Raw genomic sequence first — 20927 nt, 5'->3', positions numbered from 1 at the left:
CTTCCCGTGTGGGAAAGTAAGTGGACTCTTCCCATGTGGGAACGTTAAGTGGATTCTTCCCGTGTGGGAAAGTAAGTGGATTCTTCCCATGTGGGAAAGTAAGTGGATTCTTCCCATGTGGGAAAGCATGTGGATTCTTCCCGAGTGGGAAAGCATGTGGATTCTTCCCAAGTGGGAAGCGCACATGGGTGAGAGCAAGCCGCCTCACCCACTAGCGACTAATGTTTGAGTGTGTTCCTCCCATTAGGGAAGTGCCAATATTACCAATTAATCATTACATTCCTCCTGAAGGGGAAGTTCAATTCATTGCGCCTAAGCCATTAAATAATTCAATTCGCCTCGCGGAAAAAATTTTATATAAAACACGGGCTTTCCAGCCCCGGCCTGTCTGTCTGTCTCTCTCCCTCTCATCGCGCCGATTATCGAACGAACCCGTCCCCGGATGACGGGTGACACCCCGTGACCCCAGACCAAAGATGCAGAAGCCTTCTCCAACCCCTGGAAAGCAGGAGAAGAGAGGTGGGTGGAAGGCATTAATCTCCTCATCTGGGATCAGGAACCAGCAACGTGGAGACAACCCCTGGCCTGACAGACACACAGACACCTCCCACCCCACCCTCCGCCCTGCAAGAGCCCCAATACTCAAATTCAGCAGGCAGACATCCTTAGGGGAGAAAGGGGTTCACCCCTACTTCAGCCCCACAGCGCTTCTGTATACATCCATAATTTATTTATATTGATGTCTGCCTCCCCTTTTAAACTGCAAGCTCACCTGCAAAATGGGGATTGAGACTGTGAGCCCCACACGGGACAGGGACCGTGTCCAGCCCGATTCGCCTGTAACCACCCCAGTGCTTCGTATAGTGCCTGACACCATCATCATCAATCGTATTTATTGAGCGCTTACTGTGTGCAGAGCACTGGACTAAGCGCTTGGGAAGTACAAGTTGGCAACATCTAGGGACAGTCCCTACCCAACAGTGGGCTCACAGTCTAAAAGGGGGAGACGGAGAACAAAACCAAACATACTAACAAAATGAAATAAATAGAATAGATATGTACAAGTAAAATAGAGTAATAGCGTAATAGCTATTACTCTAATTAATAGAGTAATAGCGCACCAAAGTAAGCGCTTAAACACTATTTTTGCTATTACTATTGTTACGTCTGCCATCTCTGCTCTGCTGTACTCTTCCAATCAATCAATCAATCGTATTTATTGAGCGCTTACTGTGTGCAGAGCGCTGTACTAAGTGCTTGGGCAGTACAAATTGGCAACATATAGAGACAGTCCCTACCCAACAGTGGCGCTTAGTTCCGTGCTCTGCATACAGTATACGCTCAATATGATTGATGGATTATTTCCCACACGGTAGGGACGTGAGCTTCAAGGAGCTGCGGGCTTCACAAACATTAGGCACCCCGAAACGATAAGGAGCTCAAAGCCTTCCTGATCGCAACAGTGTTCATCCCCTCTGTCTGCCCTTTTGTCAGGTTGCTTGCGCCCATCAGGAGCCAGCCCTAAGGACAAAAGGGGGCCTGGCTGGGGATACGGAGCACAATTTGGGGAATGTCGGGGCAGATGGTCACGGGCCAGATGGTCCAGGGCCTTTCTCCGGATGGCTGGGCCCTCCTGGGAGGGAAGGCCTCCTCTTAGCAGCCGCCCCAGGCCCTCTTCTCAGGGACTCTGGCCCAACTTATATACATATATACGTGTGTGTGTGTGTGTGTGTGTGTGTGTGTGTGTGTGTGTGTGTGTGTGTGTGTATATGTATATATCCTGTATATATGTATATATGTTTGTACATATTTATTACTCCCTATTTATTTATTTATTTATCTTGCTTTGGCATATCTAATCTATTTATTTTATTTTGTTAGTATGTTTGGTTTTGTTCTCCGTCTCCCCCCTTTTAGACTGTGAGCCCACTGTTGGGTAGGGACTGGTCTCTAGATGTTGCCAGTTTGTACTTCCCAAGTGCTTAGTACAGTGCTCTGCACACAGTAAGCGCTCAATAAATACCATTGATGACTTCCTCCCCCGAGTGACCAGATGCTTCAGGGCTTTGCACTGCGGGGACTGTCCAGGCCTTGAGCCGGAAAAGATGAAACCCTTGACATCTCTGGATTGCCCTCTGACACGAAGGGCAATCTGCTTCTTAATAATAATAATAATAATAATAATGATGGCATTTATTAAAACGCTTCCTATGTGCAAAGCACCGTTCATAAGCGCTGGGGAGGTTACAAGGTCATCAGGTTGTCCCCACATGGGGCTCACAGTCTTATTCCCCATTTTACAGATGGGGTAAACAGGCCCAGAGAAGTCAAGTGACTTGCCCAAGTCACACAGCTGACAATTGGCGGAGCCGGGATTTGAACCCATGACCTCTGTGTCCCAAAGCCCATGCTCTTTCTACTGAGCCACGCTGCTTCTTCCACAGTTCCCTTCTCCCCCCGCCCCTGCCCACCTTTCCATTCATTCAGTCGTATTTACTGAGCGCTTACTGTGTGCAGAGCGCTGTACTAAGCGCTTATAGGCCGGAGGGCAGAGAGGGTCAGGGGTCTGGAGAGTAACATGAGCTCCACATGGACGATCTAATTACACAGAATTTGATCCTGGGGAGAAATGCGTCTGCTAGAGGACTCTCTGTTGACGGGAGACGGGCAAAAGTACAGAAAAATGAAACCCGCAGAGACTCCGAAAAAATCCATCTTGTAGCCAGGAGTTTCCACCGATCCCCACGCTAACTATAGTGCTGTTTCAAACAGCCAGATGTTCCCTCTTTTCCCTGTCCCGGAATTTTTCTTCCGAGGGTCTGTTCCGGAGCTGCGGGACTGCGGCCACACGGCCGACAAAGGGAATCGATCCCAGCAGCGGAACGGACTAGGAAGAGGGTTCCAGAATTGTCCCCTTTTGGATTTGACTCTGGCTGCAGGATGGGGGGGTGGCGGAGGGAGCAAGGGTCGGGAAGAGGGGTTTGTCAGGATGAGGGGGGGCGGGGGGCAGAGAACGAGACAGAGGACCCACCTCCGGGAGACAGATCTTCAGGGTCTTTACCAGCCTTCCGCTCATGCTGTCCGCCGGCCAGCTGCTTGTCGAAGGGGTTGAGGTGGGCTTGCCGAAACCGAGCCAGTTTCTCGTCATATTCCATAGCAGTCCAACCTGCGGGGGACCCCCAGAGGGTGGGCCGAGGGGCTCCACGGACCCCGGCTTCCTCGCCCCCCCCCCGACTCTTGATCGCTCCCCCCCAAATCCATCACCAATCCCCCCGCCGAGTGCCCTCCTGGAGGCCAGAGGAAACGAAGGCTGGAGGGTGGTGGTTTCCAGGGCCGACCGCGCCCTTCTTTCACTTCCCAGGGAGTAACTTGGGGGTCCCGACTGATCCCTCCGACACCTCACCCCCCGCCCCCAAACCGGCCACACCCCACAACCGCAGAGGATGGAGGGTGCACCCCGCAATGCCCCAGGGTCGGGGCCAGGGAGGGGGATAGATACGATAGGGCCCCCACCCATCACCGCCATCAACCTGGGGCTCAGCACGGGTACCCGAGGATTTTTCCCACCGACCTTCCCGCGCCCAATTCCGCCCCGATCCCAGGCTCACCGGGAAAAGGCGACTCCCTGACTAAGCCACGGGCGTTGCCACCCAAAAGGCTCCGGGAAGCTGGGCAACGGAGAAGCCGATCAGGACCCAAAAGCCCCTGGAGCCAACCTGGGTATCACCGCTCACATCATCAGGAAGCCAAACAAGTTCCCCGATGAGCTGATTTCCCAACCAGAGCAACGACAGACAGGGCCCTGCCTCCTCCGCCTCCAGGCTGGCTGTAATACACAGCAAGTAATTCATTATATCCGCGATGTATTTACTTATTATTATCTGTGGTATTTAATAATAATAATGGCATTTATTAAGCGCTTACTATGTGCAAAGCACTTGTTCTAAGCGCTGGGGAGGTTACGAGCTGATTCAGGTTGTCCCACGGGGGGTTCACAGTCTTCATCCCCATTTTACAGATGAGGTAACAGAGACACAGAGGAGTTAAGTGACTTGCCCAAAGTCACACAGCTGACAAGTGGTGAAAGTTGGGATTTGAACCCACAACCCTCTGACTCCAAAGCCCGTGGTCTATCCGCGGGCTCCTCTATTTAAGCACTTACTATGTGCTGGGCAGTGTACTAAGCGCTGGGGTAGAGACGAGCTAGTCAGGCTGGACACAGTCTATATCCCACATGCGGCTCGCAGTCTTAATACCCCCTTTTACCGAGGTCCAGAGGAGTGAACGACTTGCCCAAGGTCACACAGCAGACAAGTAGAGGAATAGAGTTTGGAACCCAGATCTTCCAACTCCCAAGCCCATGTTCTTTCTACTAGGCCACCCTGCTTCCCATTACATTTAAACGTCTGTGTTCCCCTCAAGGCTAAAAGCTCGTTATGGGGCAGGGAACGTGTCTACCAACTCTGTTATACTCTAATCTCCCAAGCACTTAGTTACAGTGGTCTGCACACAGCAAGCGCTCGATAAATGATTGACTGATTGATTGATTGGGGGTTTTCCCGATAATTAAATCTCAGATGCAGTCTGCGACTGCAAGAGCTTTTCCTACCGGCCGCCAAGGTCCAGCACAATGATTTTTCCTTCGCTACCATCTCAGTCAGGCCTTCACTGAGAGAAATCCGGTGATTAACCCCAAAGCCCTCTGAAATGGACGCGATGCTCCCCACCCACAAACCCAATAGGTTTAACCATTCATTCATGTATTCAATCGTACTTATTGAGCGCTTACTGTGTGCGGAGCACTGGACTAGGCACTTGGGAAGTCCAAGTTGGCAAACATCTAGAGACGGTCCCTACCCAACGGCGGGCTCACAGTCTAGAAGGGGGAGACAGACAACAAAACAAAACGTATTAACAAAATAATAAATTAACAAAAATAATCCCATCCAGAGGGGAGGACCGCCACGGGTCCCAAACCTGTTCCCTAACTTCAGGGGCCTCGGGAGGGGGGAAACGGGACTCGAATGAACCCAGGTTCACAGGTCTCTCACTGAGCACGGGAATCATCCCTATTCGGTTTCACTTCTGCTTTCAGATTAAATTCCCTTTTTTCCTGAGCTGCCTTCGGTCAGTCCTCTTGTGATTTCTTAGATCCCAGTTGGAATTTGGTAGACGTTCGGCTACGGAATTCCAGGGGTCTCCCGGCAAGATGAAAAAATGGGAATCCGGCTTGGGACGGCGAGGGAAATCGTCTCGCCTGCCACTCCCTTCTCAGTGGATTCCTCTCCCTGGGATAGAGAGCCAACCAATTCCCTCCATGGGCAAGGCAGATCGATCAATGATATTTATTGAGCGCTTACATATGCGGAGCACTGTACAGAAGGTCTCTTTTCTCTTGAGAGGGTGAAAGGGGAAATATAAATATAAAATATGATTTATTGCTACCTTTGCAGCACCAAAGGGGACACCCAGATTTATCTACCCATCATAGAAATCTGTGTGTTTCAATCACTTCTCCTGATAGACATTTCCCAAGGCCTTGATCACAAGCTCAAGGGAACCAGTTGGGGAAAGGGAGACTTTGCTATACCTCACTTTGATTTACTGTACTTTATGTACAGGGGGAAGAAAACATATAAATCATTCACACTTCAACATCCCAACTCCTCACTCAGCCCCTGGAGCACAGGGGCACGAGATTTCTGCTGCAAAAAAACAGAGGAGTTATTTGTTATACGTGCTCTTGCACATAGTAAGCGCTTAACAAATGCCATTATTATTATTATTATTATTATTATTAGCTACCAGCAGCTGTGTGGTGCTAGGAGCTGTGAAAAAACAACACTGAGTAAATCCACCACCTCCAGCTAAGCGGGTGACTTCACTGTAATGCAATTATAAACCTCCCCTCCCCTGTTCTTCTGGAATCTGAACCGGAATGAGGACATAAGAACAGAGTCGCCATTAGGTCATCATTAAAGATGACACACATAGTAGCAAGATTAGTAATAGTACTTATTAAGCACTTCTGTGCAGTTGTAAGAATCAATCACCACTGCAAATAAACAGCCACCTACTGCATTCAGTATAGAGAAGTCTAACGAGGCCAATAAAATAACAACCACTTCTCCTCATTTGTACTCAGGGATGACAAGGAATTATAAACTCCTTTGCTAAACTGTAAACTCCTGTAGAAGTATCCTCCAAGTACTCAGAACAATACATAACCACTTATATTGAGCTGGACTGTAAGCTCCAGTGAGTCAAATTCCATTGTATTGCACTCTCCCAAGCGCTCAGTACAATGCTCTCTGCACATAGTAAGCGCTCAATAAATACGATTGATGATGATAGTATGTCCTCAATATATATGACCGATTGGTTATTCTGTGCAGAGCTCTGTACTAAGCACTTGGGAGAGTTCAATAGAGTTAGTACTCACTATCCCTGGCCTCAAGGAGTTTACAGTTTGACAGGGGAGACAGACAAGTACTCAATAAATACAAGTGACTGATTAAGAATAACTCAACCCCCAAAATATTCTTCCCTACCACAACAGAACTGAGGTTCATTCATTCATTTCATATTTCTTGAGCGCTTACTTGTGTGCAGAGCACTATAGAACCCAAGATTTTAAAGTACTTTATGTACAGGGGGAAGAAAACATATAAATCATTCACACTTCACATCCCAGTTCCTTCAACTCAGCCCCTGGAGGAGACAGGGGCAGGCGAATTCTGCTGCAAAAAACCAGAGGAGTTATTTGTTATTAGCTACCAGCAGCCTACTGCTGCTGGTTTCCAAGTTTTCCCATTCACGTTCCCCAAACGTCTCCATTCATGGCATTACTGTTCTGGCTATGATGATTTTTGGAATTAAGTCGTGATGAAATTCTTTGCCTGTACTTCAGGGTGCAAACCACAGGACAGATCAATGCTCTTCCAGGCCCACCCTAATCACTTAAGTAATAATAATAATGATGGTTTTTGTAATCGCTATGTACCAAGCACTGTTCTAAGCGCTGGGTACCCACAACCCCAATCATAGATATGTATATATATATATATATATATATATACACACACATAGATATATATCTATCTTGTATATATATCTTTATTTTCTCTTACTTCCTCCTAGCCTGCCATTTAAGAGTCTCTTTCTCCCTCTAGATGGTAAATCTCCTTGAAGGAAAGGATCATGTTTACTACTTCATTCATTCAGTCGTATTTATTGAGTGCTTACTGTGTGCAGAGCACTGTACTAAAGGCTTGGGAAAGTACAATACAGCAATTCAAAACAGTGGACATTCCTGCCCACATTGAGCCTACTGGTTCTGACTGTAAGTGCTCAGTACAGTGCCTGCAGTGGGTACTCCATAAATAATAATAATAATAATAATGATGGTATTTGTTAAGCGCTTACTATGTGCAAAGCACTGTTCTAAGCGCTGGGGAGGTTACAAGGTGATCAGGTTGTCCCCACAGGGGGCTCACAGTTTTCATCCCCATTTTCCAGATGAGGTAACTGAGGCCCAGAGAAGTGAAGTGACTTGCACAAAGTCACACAGCCTGACAGTTGGCGGAGCTGGGATTTGAACCCATGACCTCTGACTCCATAAATGCCACTGACGGCACACCAACCTCCAACCCCTTGTGGTGCTGAGGGAAGTGATGCGCCCTGAGGTCTGGAACGCAGGAGGAGGGCGGGCCCTGCCGATGCTGGCTTCAACTGGCCTGCCCTCTTCGCCCAGTTCTGCCTGGACGCCCTGCCCCTGGGCCCATCTGAGGTGGGGAGGAAGGGCAGGGGAGGGGGGAGAAAGGGCAGGGGGGAGGGGGGAGAAAGGGCAGGGGAGGGGCGAGAAAGGGCAGGAGATGGGGAAGAAAGGGCAGGGGAGGGGGAAGAAAGGGCAGGGGAGGGGGGGAGAGAGGGCGAGGGCAGGGAGGGGGGAGAGAGGGCAGGGGAGGGGGGAGAAAGGGCAGGGGAGGGGGGAGAAAGGGCAGGGGAGGGGGGAGAAAGGGCAGGAGATGGGGGGAGAGGAGGGCAGGAGATGGGGGAGAGAGGGCAGGAGATGGGGGAGAAAGGGAAGGAGATGGGGAAGAAAGGGCAGGGGAGAGGGAAGAAGGGGCAGGGGAGGGGGAAGCAAGGGCAGGGGAGGGGGAAGCAAGGGCAGGGGAGGGGGGAAGCAGGTGGAGGGGCAAGAAGGGGCAGGGGAGGGGCAAGAAGGGACAAGGGGAGTGGGGAGAAAGGGTAGGAGATGGGGGGAAGAAAGGGGCAGGAGGATGGGGGAAGAATGGGCAGGGGAGAGGGAAGAAGGGTCGGGGAGGGGGAAGCAAGGGCAGGGAGGGGGAAGCAAGGCAGGGGAGGGGAAGCAAGGGCAGGGGAGGGGGGAAGCAAGGGCAAGGGGGAGGGGGAAGCAAGGGCAGGGGAGGGGGAAGCAAGGGCAGGGGAGGGGCAAGAAGGGGCAGGGGAGGGGCAAGAAGGGGCAGGGGAGGGGCAAGAAGGGGCAGGGGAGGGGCAAGAAGGGGCAGGGGAGGGGGAAGAAGGGACAGGGGAGTGGGGAGAAAGGGCAGGGGAGGGGGGGAGAAAGGGCAGGGGAGGGGGGAGAGAGGGCAGGGGAGGGGGGAGAGAGGGCAGGGGAGGGGGGAGAGAGGGGAGGGGAGGGGGGAGAGAGGGCAGGAGAGGGGGGGAGAGAGGGCAGGAGAGGGGGGAGAGGGCAGGAGGTGGGGGAGAGAGGGCAGGAGGTGGGGGAGAGAGGGCAGGAGGTGGGGGAGAAGGAGAGAGGAAGGGTCTCCTGGGCCTCAAGCAGCCTGGATAATAATAATAATAATGGCATTTATTAAGCGTTTACTATGTGCAAAGCACTGTTCTAAGCACTGGGGAGTTTACAAAGTGATCAGGTTGTCCCACGTGGGGCTCACAGTCTTAATCCCCATTTTAGAGATGAGGGAACTGAGGCCCAGAGAAGTGACTACTTGCCCAAAGTCACACAGCTGACAAGTGGAGGAGCCGGGATTTGAACCGATGACCTCTGACTCCAAAGCCCCCGCTCTTTCCACTGAGCCACGCTGCTTCCCTGGATGCTCCTCCTCTCCTGGTGCTTACACACAGACACACACACACACACACACCCGGCACGCGTGCTCTTTCTCACTCTCACATGCGCGCACACACACACATATTCATTCAGTCACTCATTCAATTGTACTTATTGAGCTCCTACTGTGCGCACAGCACTATACTAAGCCTTTGGGAGAGTGCAATACAACAAGAAACAGACCCGTTCTCTATACACAACGACGCGATCACAATTCTGGGGGGTGGGGGGGGAAAGGGAGCAGAAATTGGTATAAGTAAATAAATGACAGCTATGTACATAAGTGTCGTGGGGTTGGGAGGGCGCAAATCGGGGTGACGCAGAAGGGGGTGGGAGGAGGGGAAAGGGGGGCGGCTTAGTCTGGGAAGGCCCCTCCTGGAGGAGGTGAGCCTCTCATTAGGGCTCTGAAGGGCGGGGGAAGTGGGATTGGGTGGTGGATTTGAGGTCAAGGGCCTGGGTTGGAGGTGAGACAGGAGAGATGGAGGCACAGGGAGAAGGTTACCATTAGACACACACACACGTATACACACGCACATATACATATATACACACACGCACCCCTCCCCTGGAGCGCTCTCTCTCTCTCTCGATCGCACAATCACACACACACACACGTATATACACGCACATACACATACATACATACACACACGCACCCCTCCCCTGGATCACTCTCTATCTCTCTCTCTCACACACAACACACACACGTATATACACCCAACATATACATATTATACACACACGCACCCACCTCCCCTGGAGCGCGCCTCACTCTCTCTCCCTATCGCACAAACACACAACAACACACACACATATACACACACACGCACACACACGTACTATACATGCACATACACATACACTACACACAAGCACCCCTCCCCTGGATCACTCTCTCCTCTCTCTATAACACACACACACACACCCCGTATATACATGCACATATACATATATACACCACACGCACAATATACACGCACATAATACTATATACACACACGCACACCTCCCCCTGGAGCGCTCTCTCTCTCTCTCTCGATCGCACAAACACACACACACACGTATATACACGCACATACACATACATACATACACACACGCACCCCTCCCCCTGGATCACCTCTCTATCTCTCTCTCAACACACCACACACAACACACACGTATATACACCCCACATATACATATATACACCACACGCACCCCCTCCCCTGGAGCGCGCTCCCTCTCTCTCCCTATCACACACCAAACACACACACACATACACACAATATACCACACACGCACACACGTATATACATGCACATACACATACATACACACACGCACCCCCTCCCCCTGGATCACTCTCTCTCTCTATCACACACACCACACGTATATACACGCACATATACATATATACACCACACGCACCCCTCCCCTGGAGCGGGCTCTCTCTCCCCTATACACAAATAACACCACACACACGTACCATACACACTCATGCACCCCCTCCCCTGGAGCGCTCTCTCTCTATCACACAAACACACACGTATATACACGCGCACACACACACACACACACACACACCCCTCCCCTGGAGTGCTCTCTCTCTCTCTCTCTATCCCCACAAACACGCACACATGGGAGTCAGAGGTCATGGGTTTCTAATCCCAGCTCTGCACACTTGTCATTCATTCATTCATTCACTCATTCAATCGCATTTATTGAGCGCTTACTGTGTGCAGAGCACTGGACTAAGCGCTTGGGAAGTACAAGTCGGCAACATGTAGAGACGGTCCCTACCCGACAGTGGGCTCACAGTCTAGTCACAGCGGGCTCACAACATACCAAACACACACACACCACACACACACACACACACCACACCCCAGCAGGCTCACAATCTAGTCACAGCGGGCTCACACATACAAACACACAACCTCTCCCCCAACAGTTCAGCTCTCTCTCTCTCTCTCACACACACATTTCATTCACTCCATCGTATTTATTGAGCACTTACTGTGTGCAGAGCACTGTACTAAGCGCTTGGGAAGGACAAGTTGGCAACATATAGAGATGGTCCCTACCCGACAATGGGCTCACACATACAAAAAAAAACCACACACATACACACCTCTCCCCAGGAGCACTCACTCTCTCTCTCTCTCTCTCTCTCTCTCTCTCTCTCTCTCACACACACACACACACACACAAAAACACACACACAGCCCCTCCCCTGGAGCGCTCTCTCTCTCACACACACACACACACACACACACAAAAACACACACACACAGCCCCTCCCCTGGAGCGCTCTCTCTCTCACACACACACACACACACACACAAAAACACACCACAAACCACAGCCCCTCCCCTGGAGTGCTCTCTCTCACACACACACACACACAACACACACACAATCAATCAATTGTATTTATTGAGTGCTTACTGTGTGCAGAGCACTGTACTAAGCGCTTGGGAAGTCCAAGTTGGCAACATCTAGAGACGGTCACTACCCCCCCCAACAGTGGGCTCACAGTCTAGAAGGGGGGGACAGAGAACAAAAACCAAACATACTAACAAAATAAAAATAAATACAATAGATAAGTAGAAGTAAAATAGAGTAATAAATATGTACCAACATATATCCATATATACAGGTGCTGTGGGGGAAGGGAAGGAGGTAAGATGGGGGTGGAGGGGGGGAGGAGGGGGAGAGGAAGGAGGGGGCTGAGTGTGGGAAGGCCTCCTGGAGGAGGTGAGCTCTCAGTAGGGCCTTGAAGGGAGGAAGAGAGCTAGCTTGGTGGATGTGGGGAGGGAGGGCATTAGTACAGTGCCCTGCACACAGTAAGCGCTCAATAAATACGATTGATTGATTGATTGAGGACGTGGGCCGGGGGTCGATGGCGGGACGGGCGAGAGCGAGGTACGGTGAGGAGATTAGCGGTGGCAGAGGAGCGGAGGGTGCGGGCTGGGCTGGAGAAGGAGAGAAGGGAGGTGAGGTAGGAGGGGGCGAGGGGATGGATGGACAGCCTGGAAGCCCAGGGGGAGGAGTTTCTGCCTGATGCGCAGATTGATCGGTAGCCACTGGAGATTTCTGAGGAGGGGAGGAACGTGCCCAGAGCGTTTCTGGACAAAGACAATCCGGGCAGCGGCCTGAAGTCTGCGATTGAAGTGGGGAGAGACACGAGGATGGGAGAATCAGAGAGAAGGGCCCGATTGCAGTAGTCAGACGGGATAGGATGACAGCTTGAACGGAGCAGGGGAGCGGTTGGGATGGAGAGGAAAGGGCGGATCCTTGGCCCAGGACCGCGCTCTCTCTCTCTCTCTCCTTCTCACTCAACACACAACACACACACACACAAACACACACAACCCCTCCCCCGGAGCGCTCTCTCTCTCTCAAACACACACATACACACACACACACACACAAAAACACACACGCAGCCCCTCCCCTGAAGCTCTCTCTGTATCTCTCTCTCTCTCTCACACACACACAAAAACGTAGCCCCTCCCCTGAAGCTCTCTCTGTATCTCACACACACGCACACACACACACAAACACACACACAGCCCCTCCCCGGAGCGCTCTCTGTCTCTCTCTCTGTCTCTCAACACACACACGAAAACACACGGAGCCCCCTCCCCCCCCCTGGAGCTCCCTTCCCAGGAGGGCCCTTCCCAGATTGAGCCACCTTCCTTCACTCTCCCCCTCCCCCGTCCCCCCTCTCCATCCCCCCATCTTACCTCCCTTTCCCTTCCCCACAGCACCTGTATATATGTATGTATGTTTGTACATATTTATTACTCTATTTATACTCTATTTATTTTACTCTGTACATATCTATTCTATTTATTTTATTTTGTTAGTATGTCTTGGTTTTGTTCCCTGTCTCCCCCCTTTTAGACTGTGAGCCCACTATTGGGTAGGGGACTGTCTCCATATGTTGCCAACATAGGACTTCCCAAGCGCTTAGTACAGTGCTCTGCACACAGTAAGCGCTCAATAAATACGATTGATGATGATGACGACGATGATGGAGCTCTCTGTCTCTCTCTCTATCTCTCACCACACACACACACACAAAAACACATGGAGCCCCCTCCCCTGGAGCTCTCTGTCTTCTCTCTCTCACACACACACACACAAAACACACCACCACACACACAGCCCCTCCCACGGGGGCCTCGTGCGCACACAGACACACACACAACAAACACACGGAGGGCCCCTCCCCTGGAGTTCTTTCTCTCCCTCCCTGTCTCTCTCTCTCTCACCACAAACCACACAAACACACCACACACAAAACATCACACGCAGCCCTCCCAGCCATGAAGCTCTCTCCTGTATCTCACACACACACAAAAAACACACACCACAGCCCCTCCCACCTGGAGCGCTCTGTCTCTCTCTCTCTCTCTCTCCACACACACACACACACACGAAAACACACACACGCAGCCCCTCCCCTGAAGCTCTCTCTGTATGTCTCTCCTCTCACACTCACACACACACACCAAACACACACAGCCCCCTCCCCGGGAGCTCGTGCGCGCGCACACACACAGACACACACAGACAACACACACACGGAGGGCCCCCTCTCCCCTGGAGTTCTTTCCCTCCCTGTCTGTCTCTCTCTCCTCCCCACCCCCCCCCCCCCCCACGCACACAGACCACACACAAAAAACACACACGCCAGCCCCTCCCCTGAAGCTCTCTCTGTACCAATCCATCATCATCATCATCATCAATCGTATTTATTGAGCGCTTCCCTGTGTGCAGAGTACTGGATAAGCGTTTGGGAAGTACAGAGGACGGTCCCTACCCAACCGCGGGCTCACAGTCTAAAAGGGGGAGACAAAACCCTTTGTCACACACACACACACACACACACACACTCACACCACACAACAGGGCCCCTCCCCCTGGAGTTCTTTCCTCTCCCCTCCCTGTTTCTCTCTCACACACACACACATACACAAAAACACACACGCAAAGCGCTTGGGAAGTACAAGATGGCAACACTCTAGAGACGGTCCCTACCCAACAGTGGGCTCACAGTCTAAAAGGGGGAGACAAAACCCCCTTTGTCACACACACACACACACACACACACACACACACCACACAGAGGGCCCCTCCCCTGGAGTTCTTTCTCTCTCTCTTTCTCTCTCTCTCACAGTCTAAAAGGGGGAGACAAAACCCCCTTTGTCACACACACACACACCACACACACACACACACACACACACACACACACAGAGGGCCCCCTTCCCTGGAGTTCTTTCTCTCCCTCTTTCTCTCTCTCTCTCACAGTCTAAAGGGGGGAGACAAAACCCCTTTGTCACACACACACACAACACACACACACACAGAGGGCCCCCTCCCCCTGGAGTTCTTTCTCTCTCCTCTCACAGTCTAAAAGGGGGAGACAAAACCCCTTTGTCACACACACACACACACACACACAGAGGGCCCACTCCCCTGGAGTTCTTTCTTCTCCCTCTTTCTCTCTCTCCTCACAGTCTAAAAAGGGGGAGACAAAACCCCCCTTTGTCACACACACACACACACACACACACACAGAGGGCCCCTCCCCATGGAGTTCTTTCTCTCCCCTCTTTCTCTCTCTCTCAGTCTAAAAGGGGGAGACAAAACCCCTTTGTCACACACAACACACAACACACACACAGAGGGCCCCCCTCCCCTGGAGTTCTTTCTCTCCCTCTTTCTCTCTCTCTCACAGTCTAAAAGGGGGAGACAAAACCCCTTTGTCACCACCACACACACCACACACACACCAGAGGGCCCCTCCCCTGGAGTTCTTTCTCTCCCCTCTTTCTCTCTCTCTCTCCTCACAGTCTAAAAGGGGGAGACAAAAACCCCCTTTGTCACACACACACACACACACACACAACACACACACACAGGGCCCCTCCCCTGGAGTTCTTTCTCTCCCTCTTTTCTCTCTCTCTCACAGTCTAAAAGGGGGAGACAAAACCCTTTTGTCTCACACACACACACACACACACACACACACACACACACGAGGGCCCCTCCCCTGGAGTTCTTTCTCTCCCGCTCTCTCTCTCTCACAGTCTAAAATGGGGAGACAAACCCCTTTGTCACACACACACACACACCACACACACACACACACAGAGGGGCCCCCTCCCCCTGGAGTTCTTTCTACTCCCCTCCGTTTCTCTCTCTCTCTCTCACACCACACACACACCACACACACACACAAACACACACACGCAGCCCCTCCTCTGAAGCTCTCTCTGTCTCTCTCTCTCTCTCACACACACACACACACAGCCCCTCCCCTGGAGCTGTCTGTCTGTCTCTCACACACACACACACACACACACAAAAAAACACACACAATCAATCAATTCAATCGTATTTATTGAGCGCTGGACTGTGTGCAGAGCACTGGACTAAGCGCTTGGGAAGCCCAAGTCGGCCACATCTAGAGTCGGCCCCGACCCAACAGCGGGCTCACAGTCTAGAAGGGGGAGACAGGCAACAAAACCAAACATACTAATAAAATAAATCGAATAGATATGTACAAGCAAAATAAATAGAGTCATCATCATCATCAGTCGTATTTATTGAGCGCTTCCTGTGTGCAGAGCACTGCACTAAGCGCCTTGGGAAGTCCAAATTGGCAACATCTAGAGACGGTCCCTACCCAGCAGTGGGCTCACAGTCTAAAAGGGGGAGACAGAGAACAAAACCCAAAACATGCTAACGAAATAAAATAAATAGAATAGATAGGTACAAGTAAAATAAATAAATAGAGTAATAAATATGTACAAACATAAATAAATAGAGTAATAAATATGTAACAAACATAAATACATATATACAGGTGCTGGGGGGAAGGGAAGGCAGACAGACACACACCCTCTGTCACAACACACAACACACACACCGTCTCCCCCTCCCCCTCCCCCGCCGCGAGCGCCTCGTCAGCCAGCGTCCCGCCGTGACAGGCCCCCGTGACCCTCTGACCCCCTGTGACCCCTGACCCCCGGCCGGCCCCAGCGCTCACCACCGCCGCCGCCGCCGCCACCCGCCCGCCTCAGCACGCTACATGGTCCCCGCCGCCCAGAGCGCCCCACCCCGGGACAGCCCCCCCTCCCCCTCCGCCGCACGCTGCCGCCCCCGGCCGGGCGGGAGGACCCCACTGCACCCTCCCCCGCTCCCATACCTTGGCCCTGGCACTGCGGGCCGCCCGGCTCACCCAGCCCCAGCCGGATCGCGGGGCCTAGAGCGGCGACGCCGGGATCCAGGCGCGCGCGCGCACGCTGCTTCCCCCCGCAGGTCGGGAGGACCCAACTGCACCCTCCCCCTCTCTACCCAATTGCGTCACTGCACCCCGGCCCCGCCCCATTCATTCATTCATTCATCTCATTCATTCATTCAGTCGTATTTATTGAGCGCTTACTGCGTGCGGAGCGCTGTACTGAGCGCCTGGGAAGTCCAAGTTGGCAACATCTAGAGACGGTCCCTACCCCACAGTGGGCTCACAGTCTAGAAAGGGGAGACGGACAACAAAACAAAACACATTTCATTCATTCAATCGTATTTATTGAGCGCTTAAATGTGTGCGGAGCGCTGTACTGAGCGCTTGGGAAGTACAAGTTGGCAACATCTAGAGACGGTCCCTACCCCACAGTGGGCTCACAGTCTAGAAAGGGGAGACAGACAACAAAACCAAACATATTTCATTCATTCAATTGTATTTATTGAGCGCTTACTGTGTGCGGAGCCACTGTACACTAAGCGATCGGGAAGTACAAGTTGGCAACATTTAGGGACCGGTCCCTACCCAACAGCGGGCTCAAAGGCTAGAAGGGGGAGACAGAGAACAAAACAAAACATATTTCATTCATTCGTTCAATCATATTTATTGAGCGCTTACTGTGTGCGGAGCACTGTACTGAGCGCTTGGGAAGTACAAGTTGGCAACACATAGAGACGGTCCCTACCCAACAGTGGGCTCACAGTCTAGAAGGGGGAGACAGACAACAAAACAAAACATAATTCATTCATTCAATCGTATTTATTGAGCGCTTACTGTGTGCAGAGCACTGTACTAAGCGCTTGGGAAGTACAATTTGGCAACATCTAGAGACGGTCCCTAATCCAACAGAGGGCTCACAGTCTAGACGGGGGAGACAGACAACAAAACAAAACATATTAACAAAATAAAATAAATAGAATGATATGTGCAAATAAAATAGAGTAATAAATCCGTACAAACATATAATACATATATGCAGGTGCTGTGGGGAGGGGAAGGAGGTAAGGTGGGGGGGGATGTGGAGGGGGAGAGGAAGGAGGGGGGCTCAGTCTGGGAAGGCCTCCCTGGAGGAGGTGAGCTCATTCAGTCACTCAATTCATTCGTTCATTCACTGAATCGTATTTATTGAGCGCTTACTGTGTGCAGAGCACTGTACTAAACGCTTGGAAGTACAAGTTGGCAACATATAGAGACGATCCCTTCCCCAAAGCGGGGCTCACAGTCTAGAAGGGGGAGACAGAGAGCCAAAACAAACCATATTAACAAAATAAAATAAATAGAATAAATATGCACAAGTAAAATAAATAAATAAATAAATAAATAGAGTAATAAATATGTACATATACATCATTCAATCGTATTTATAAAAAAAATGGCATTTATTAAGCACTCACTATGTGCAAAGCACTGTTCTAAGCGCTGGGGAGGTTACAAGGTGATCGGGTTGTCCCACGGGGGGGCTCACGGTGTTAATCCCCCATTTTACAGATGAGGTCAATGAGGCCCAGAGAAGTGAAGTGACTTGTCCAAAGTCACACAGCCGACAATTGGCCGAGCCAGGATTTGAACCCATGACCTCTGGCTCCAAAGCCCGGGCTCTTTCCCCTGAGCCACGCAGCTCTATTGAGCACTTACTATGTGCAGAGCACTGTACTAAGCGCTTGGGAAGTACAAGTTGGTGACACATAGAGACGGTCCCTACCCAAACAACGGGCTCACAGTCTACAATCGTATTTATTGAGCGCTTAGTCATTCATTCATTCATTCAATCATATTTATTGAGCACTTACTGTGTGCTGAGCACTGGACTAAGCGCTTGGGATGTCCAAGTTGGCGACACATAGAGACGGTCCCTACCCAACAACGGGCTCACAGGCTAGGATCGTATTTATTGAGCGCTTAGTCATTCATTCATTTATTCAATCGTATTTATTGAGCGCTTACTGTGTGCAGAGCACTGGACTAAGCGCTTGGGAAGTACAGATCGGCGACAGATAGAGATGGTCCCTACCCAACAACGGGCTTACTGGGTGCAAAGCACTGGACTAAGCACTTGGAAAGTACAATTCGGCAACAAAGAGAGACAATCCCCTGCCCCACAACGGGCTTACAATCTAGAATGGGGGGGACAGACAGCAAAACAAGTAAACAGGCATCAATAGCATCAATAGAAATAAATAGGATTATAGATTCATTCATTCAATCGTATTTAATTGAGCGCTTACTAGGTGGCAGAGCACTGAACTAAGCGCTTGGAAAGTCCAATTCGGCAACATATAGAGACCGGTCCCTACCCAACGACGTGCTCACTATTTATTGAGCGCTCACGAGGTGCAGAGCACTGAACTGAGCGCTTGGAAAGTACAATTCGGCAACATATAGAGACGGTCCCCCTACCCAACAGCGGGCTCACTATTTACTGAGCGCTCACCGGGGTGCAGAGCACTGAACTGAGCGCTTGGGCATGGCTCAGTGGGAAGAGCCTGGCCCTTTGGAGTCAGAGGCTCATGGGTTCAAATCCCGGCTCTGTCAACTGTCAGCTGTGCGACTTTGGGCAAGTCATATCACTTCTCTGGGCCTCAGTTACCTCATCTGGAAAATGGGGATTAAAAAACTGTGAGCCCCCCCATGGTACAACCTGATCACCTTGCAACCTCCCCAGCGCTTAGAACAGTGCTTAGCACATAGTAAGCGCCTTAACAAATACACATCATTATTATATTATTACAATTCGGCAACAGAGACAATCTCTGCCCACAATGGGCTTACAATCTAGAAGGGGGGAGATAGACATCAAAACAAGTAAACAAGCATCAATAACCTCGATAGAAATATATAGAATTATGGATATATACACAGAGAATCAATCAATCAATCAATCGTATTTATTGAGCGTTACTGTGTGCAGAGCACTGTACTAAGCGCTTGGGAAGTACAAGTTGGCAACATATTGAGAACGGACCCCTACCCAACAGTAGGCTCACAAGCAGCACGGCTCAGTGAAAAGAGCCCGGGCTTTGGAGTCAGAGGTCATGGGTTCAAATCCCGGCTCCGCTAATTGCCAGCTGTGTGACCTTTGGGCAAGTCACTGAACTTCTTTGGGCCCTCAGGTATCTCCTCTGTAAAACGGGAATTAAGACTGTGAGCCCCCCCATGGGACAACCTAATCACCTTGTAACCTTCCCCAGCGCTTAGAACAGTTCCTTTGCACATAGTAAGCGCTTAATAAATGCTATTATTATTATTATTATTATTATTATTATTATTATTATCAAGCGCTTAGTACGGTGCTCTGCCCACAGTAAGCGCTCAAATAAATACGATTGAATAAATATGAATGAATGAATCATTAATACAAATGACTCATATATTCTAGACTGTGAGCCCACTGTTGGGTAGGGACTGTCTCTAGATGTTGCCAACTTGTATTTCCCAAGCGCTTAGTACACGTGCTCCGCACAAAGTAAGCGCTCAATAAATACAATTGATTGATTGATTGATTGATTGATAAATAACATAGACTTCTAATACGTGCACGTATATACAGAAGTGCTGGGGGAGGGGGCTAAGTAGAGCAAAGGGAGCGAGTCCCGGCGATGGGGAGGGGACGGGGAGAAGAGGGAAAGGAAGCTTAATCTGGGAAGGCTTCCTGGAGGAGGTGAACCTTAAGTAGGGCTTGGAGTGGGGGTGACTCCCCTGGCCTTTCCTAGCCGACAACTACCAGAACTCACCGCATCCCTCCGGATTTTAGACTCCCATTTTCCGGGAGAGGCTACGGTGGAATCACCGTAATTATGATATTTGTTCATTCATTCAATCATATTTATTGAGCGCTTACCGCGCGCAGAGCACTGTACTAAGTGCTTGATTTGTTAAAGCTTACTATAGGCCAGGCACTGTACTAAGCGCTGGGGTGGCTACAAGCCAATGGGTTGGGACACAGTCAATCAATCAATCAATCAATCAATCGTATTTATTGAGCGCTTACTGTGGGCAGCAGGCACTATACTAAGCGCTTGGGAAGTCCAAGTTGACAACAATCCCTGTCCCACCTGAGGCTCACCAGTCTCAATCCTAGCGTGGCTCAGTGGAAAGAGCCGGGCTTTGGAGTCCAGAGGTCATGGGTTCGAATCCTGTCTCTGACGCATGTCTATTTATTTATTTATTTTACTTGTACATATCTATTCTATTTGTTTTATTTTGTTAGTATGTTTGGTTTTGTTCTCTGTCTCCCCCCTTTTAGACTGTGAGCCCACTGTTGGGCAGGGACTGTCTCTATATGTTGCCAATTTGTACTTCCCAAGCGCTTAGTACAGTGCTCTGCACACAGTAAGCGCTCAATCAAAACGATTGGTGACCTGTCAGCTGGGTGACCTTGGGCAAGTCACTTCACTTCTCTGAGCCTCAGTTACCTCATCTGTAAAATGGGGATTAAGACTGTGAGCCCCACGTAGGACAACTTGATCCCATTGTATCCCCACAACGCTTAGAACAGTGCTTTGCACATAGTAACGTGCTTAGTAAATG

At 50.6% G+C, this 20927-nt stretch overlaps 1 protein-coding gene across 2 annotated transcripts in view; it reads right to left on the bottom strand.

Moving 5' to 3' along the window:
• Positions 1-16161, bottom strand: part of DEF8 (differentially expressed in FDCP 8 homolog) — a 51313-nt gene extending 35152 nt beyond the window's left edge. Inside the window, exons 1-2 of one of the 2 annotated variants that reach the window (XM_038754364.1) lie at positions 16149-16161; positions 3032-3166 (exon numbers count right to left, since the gene is read on the bottom strand). In XM_038754364.1, coding sequence (XP_038610292.1) covers positions 3032-3155 — 124 coding nt within the window. In that variant the 5' untranslated portion in view covers positions 3156-3166; positions 16149-16161. Of the gene's footprint in view, positions 1-3031; positions 3167-3716; positions 3803-16148 lie in introns of those variants that run through there. The other variant, XM_038754363.1, reaches the window with a different exon arrangement.
• Between the last annotated feature and the right edge of the window lie 4766 nt (positions 16162-20927).

The sequence above is a fragment of the Tachyglossus aculeatus genome, chromosome 11 (assembly GCF_015852505.1).
Source record: "Tachyglossus aculeatus isolate mTacAcu1 chromosome 11, mTacAcu1.pri, whole genome shotgun sequence".
Taxonomy (NCBI): domain Eukaryota; kingdom Metazoa; phylum Chordata; class Mammalia; order Monotremata; family Tachyglossidae; genus Tachyglossus; species Tachyglossus aculeatus.
Note: the sequence above shows the minus strand (reverse complement) of the source record. Positions and strands in the feature narration are given on the sequence as shown.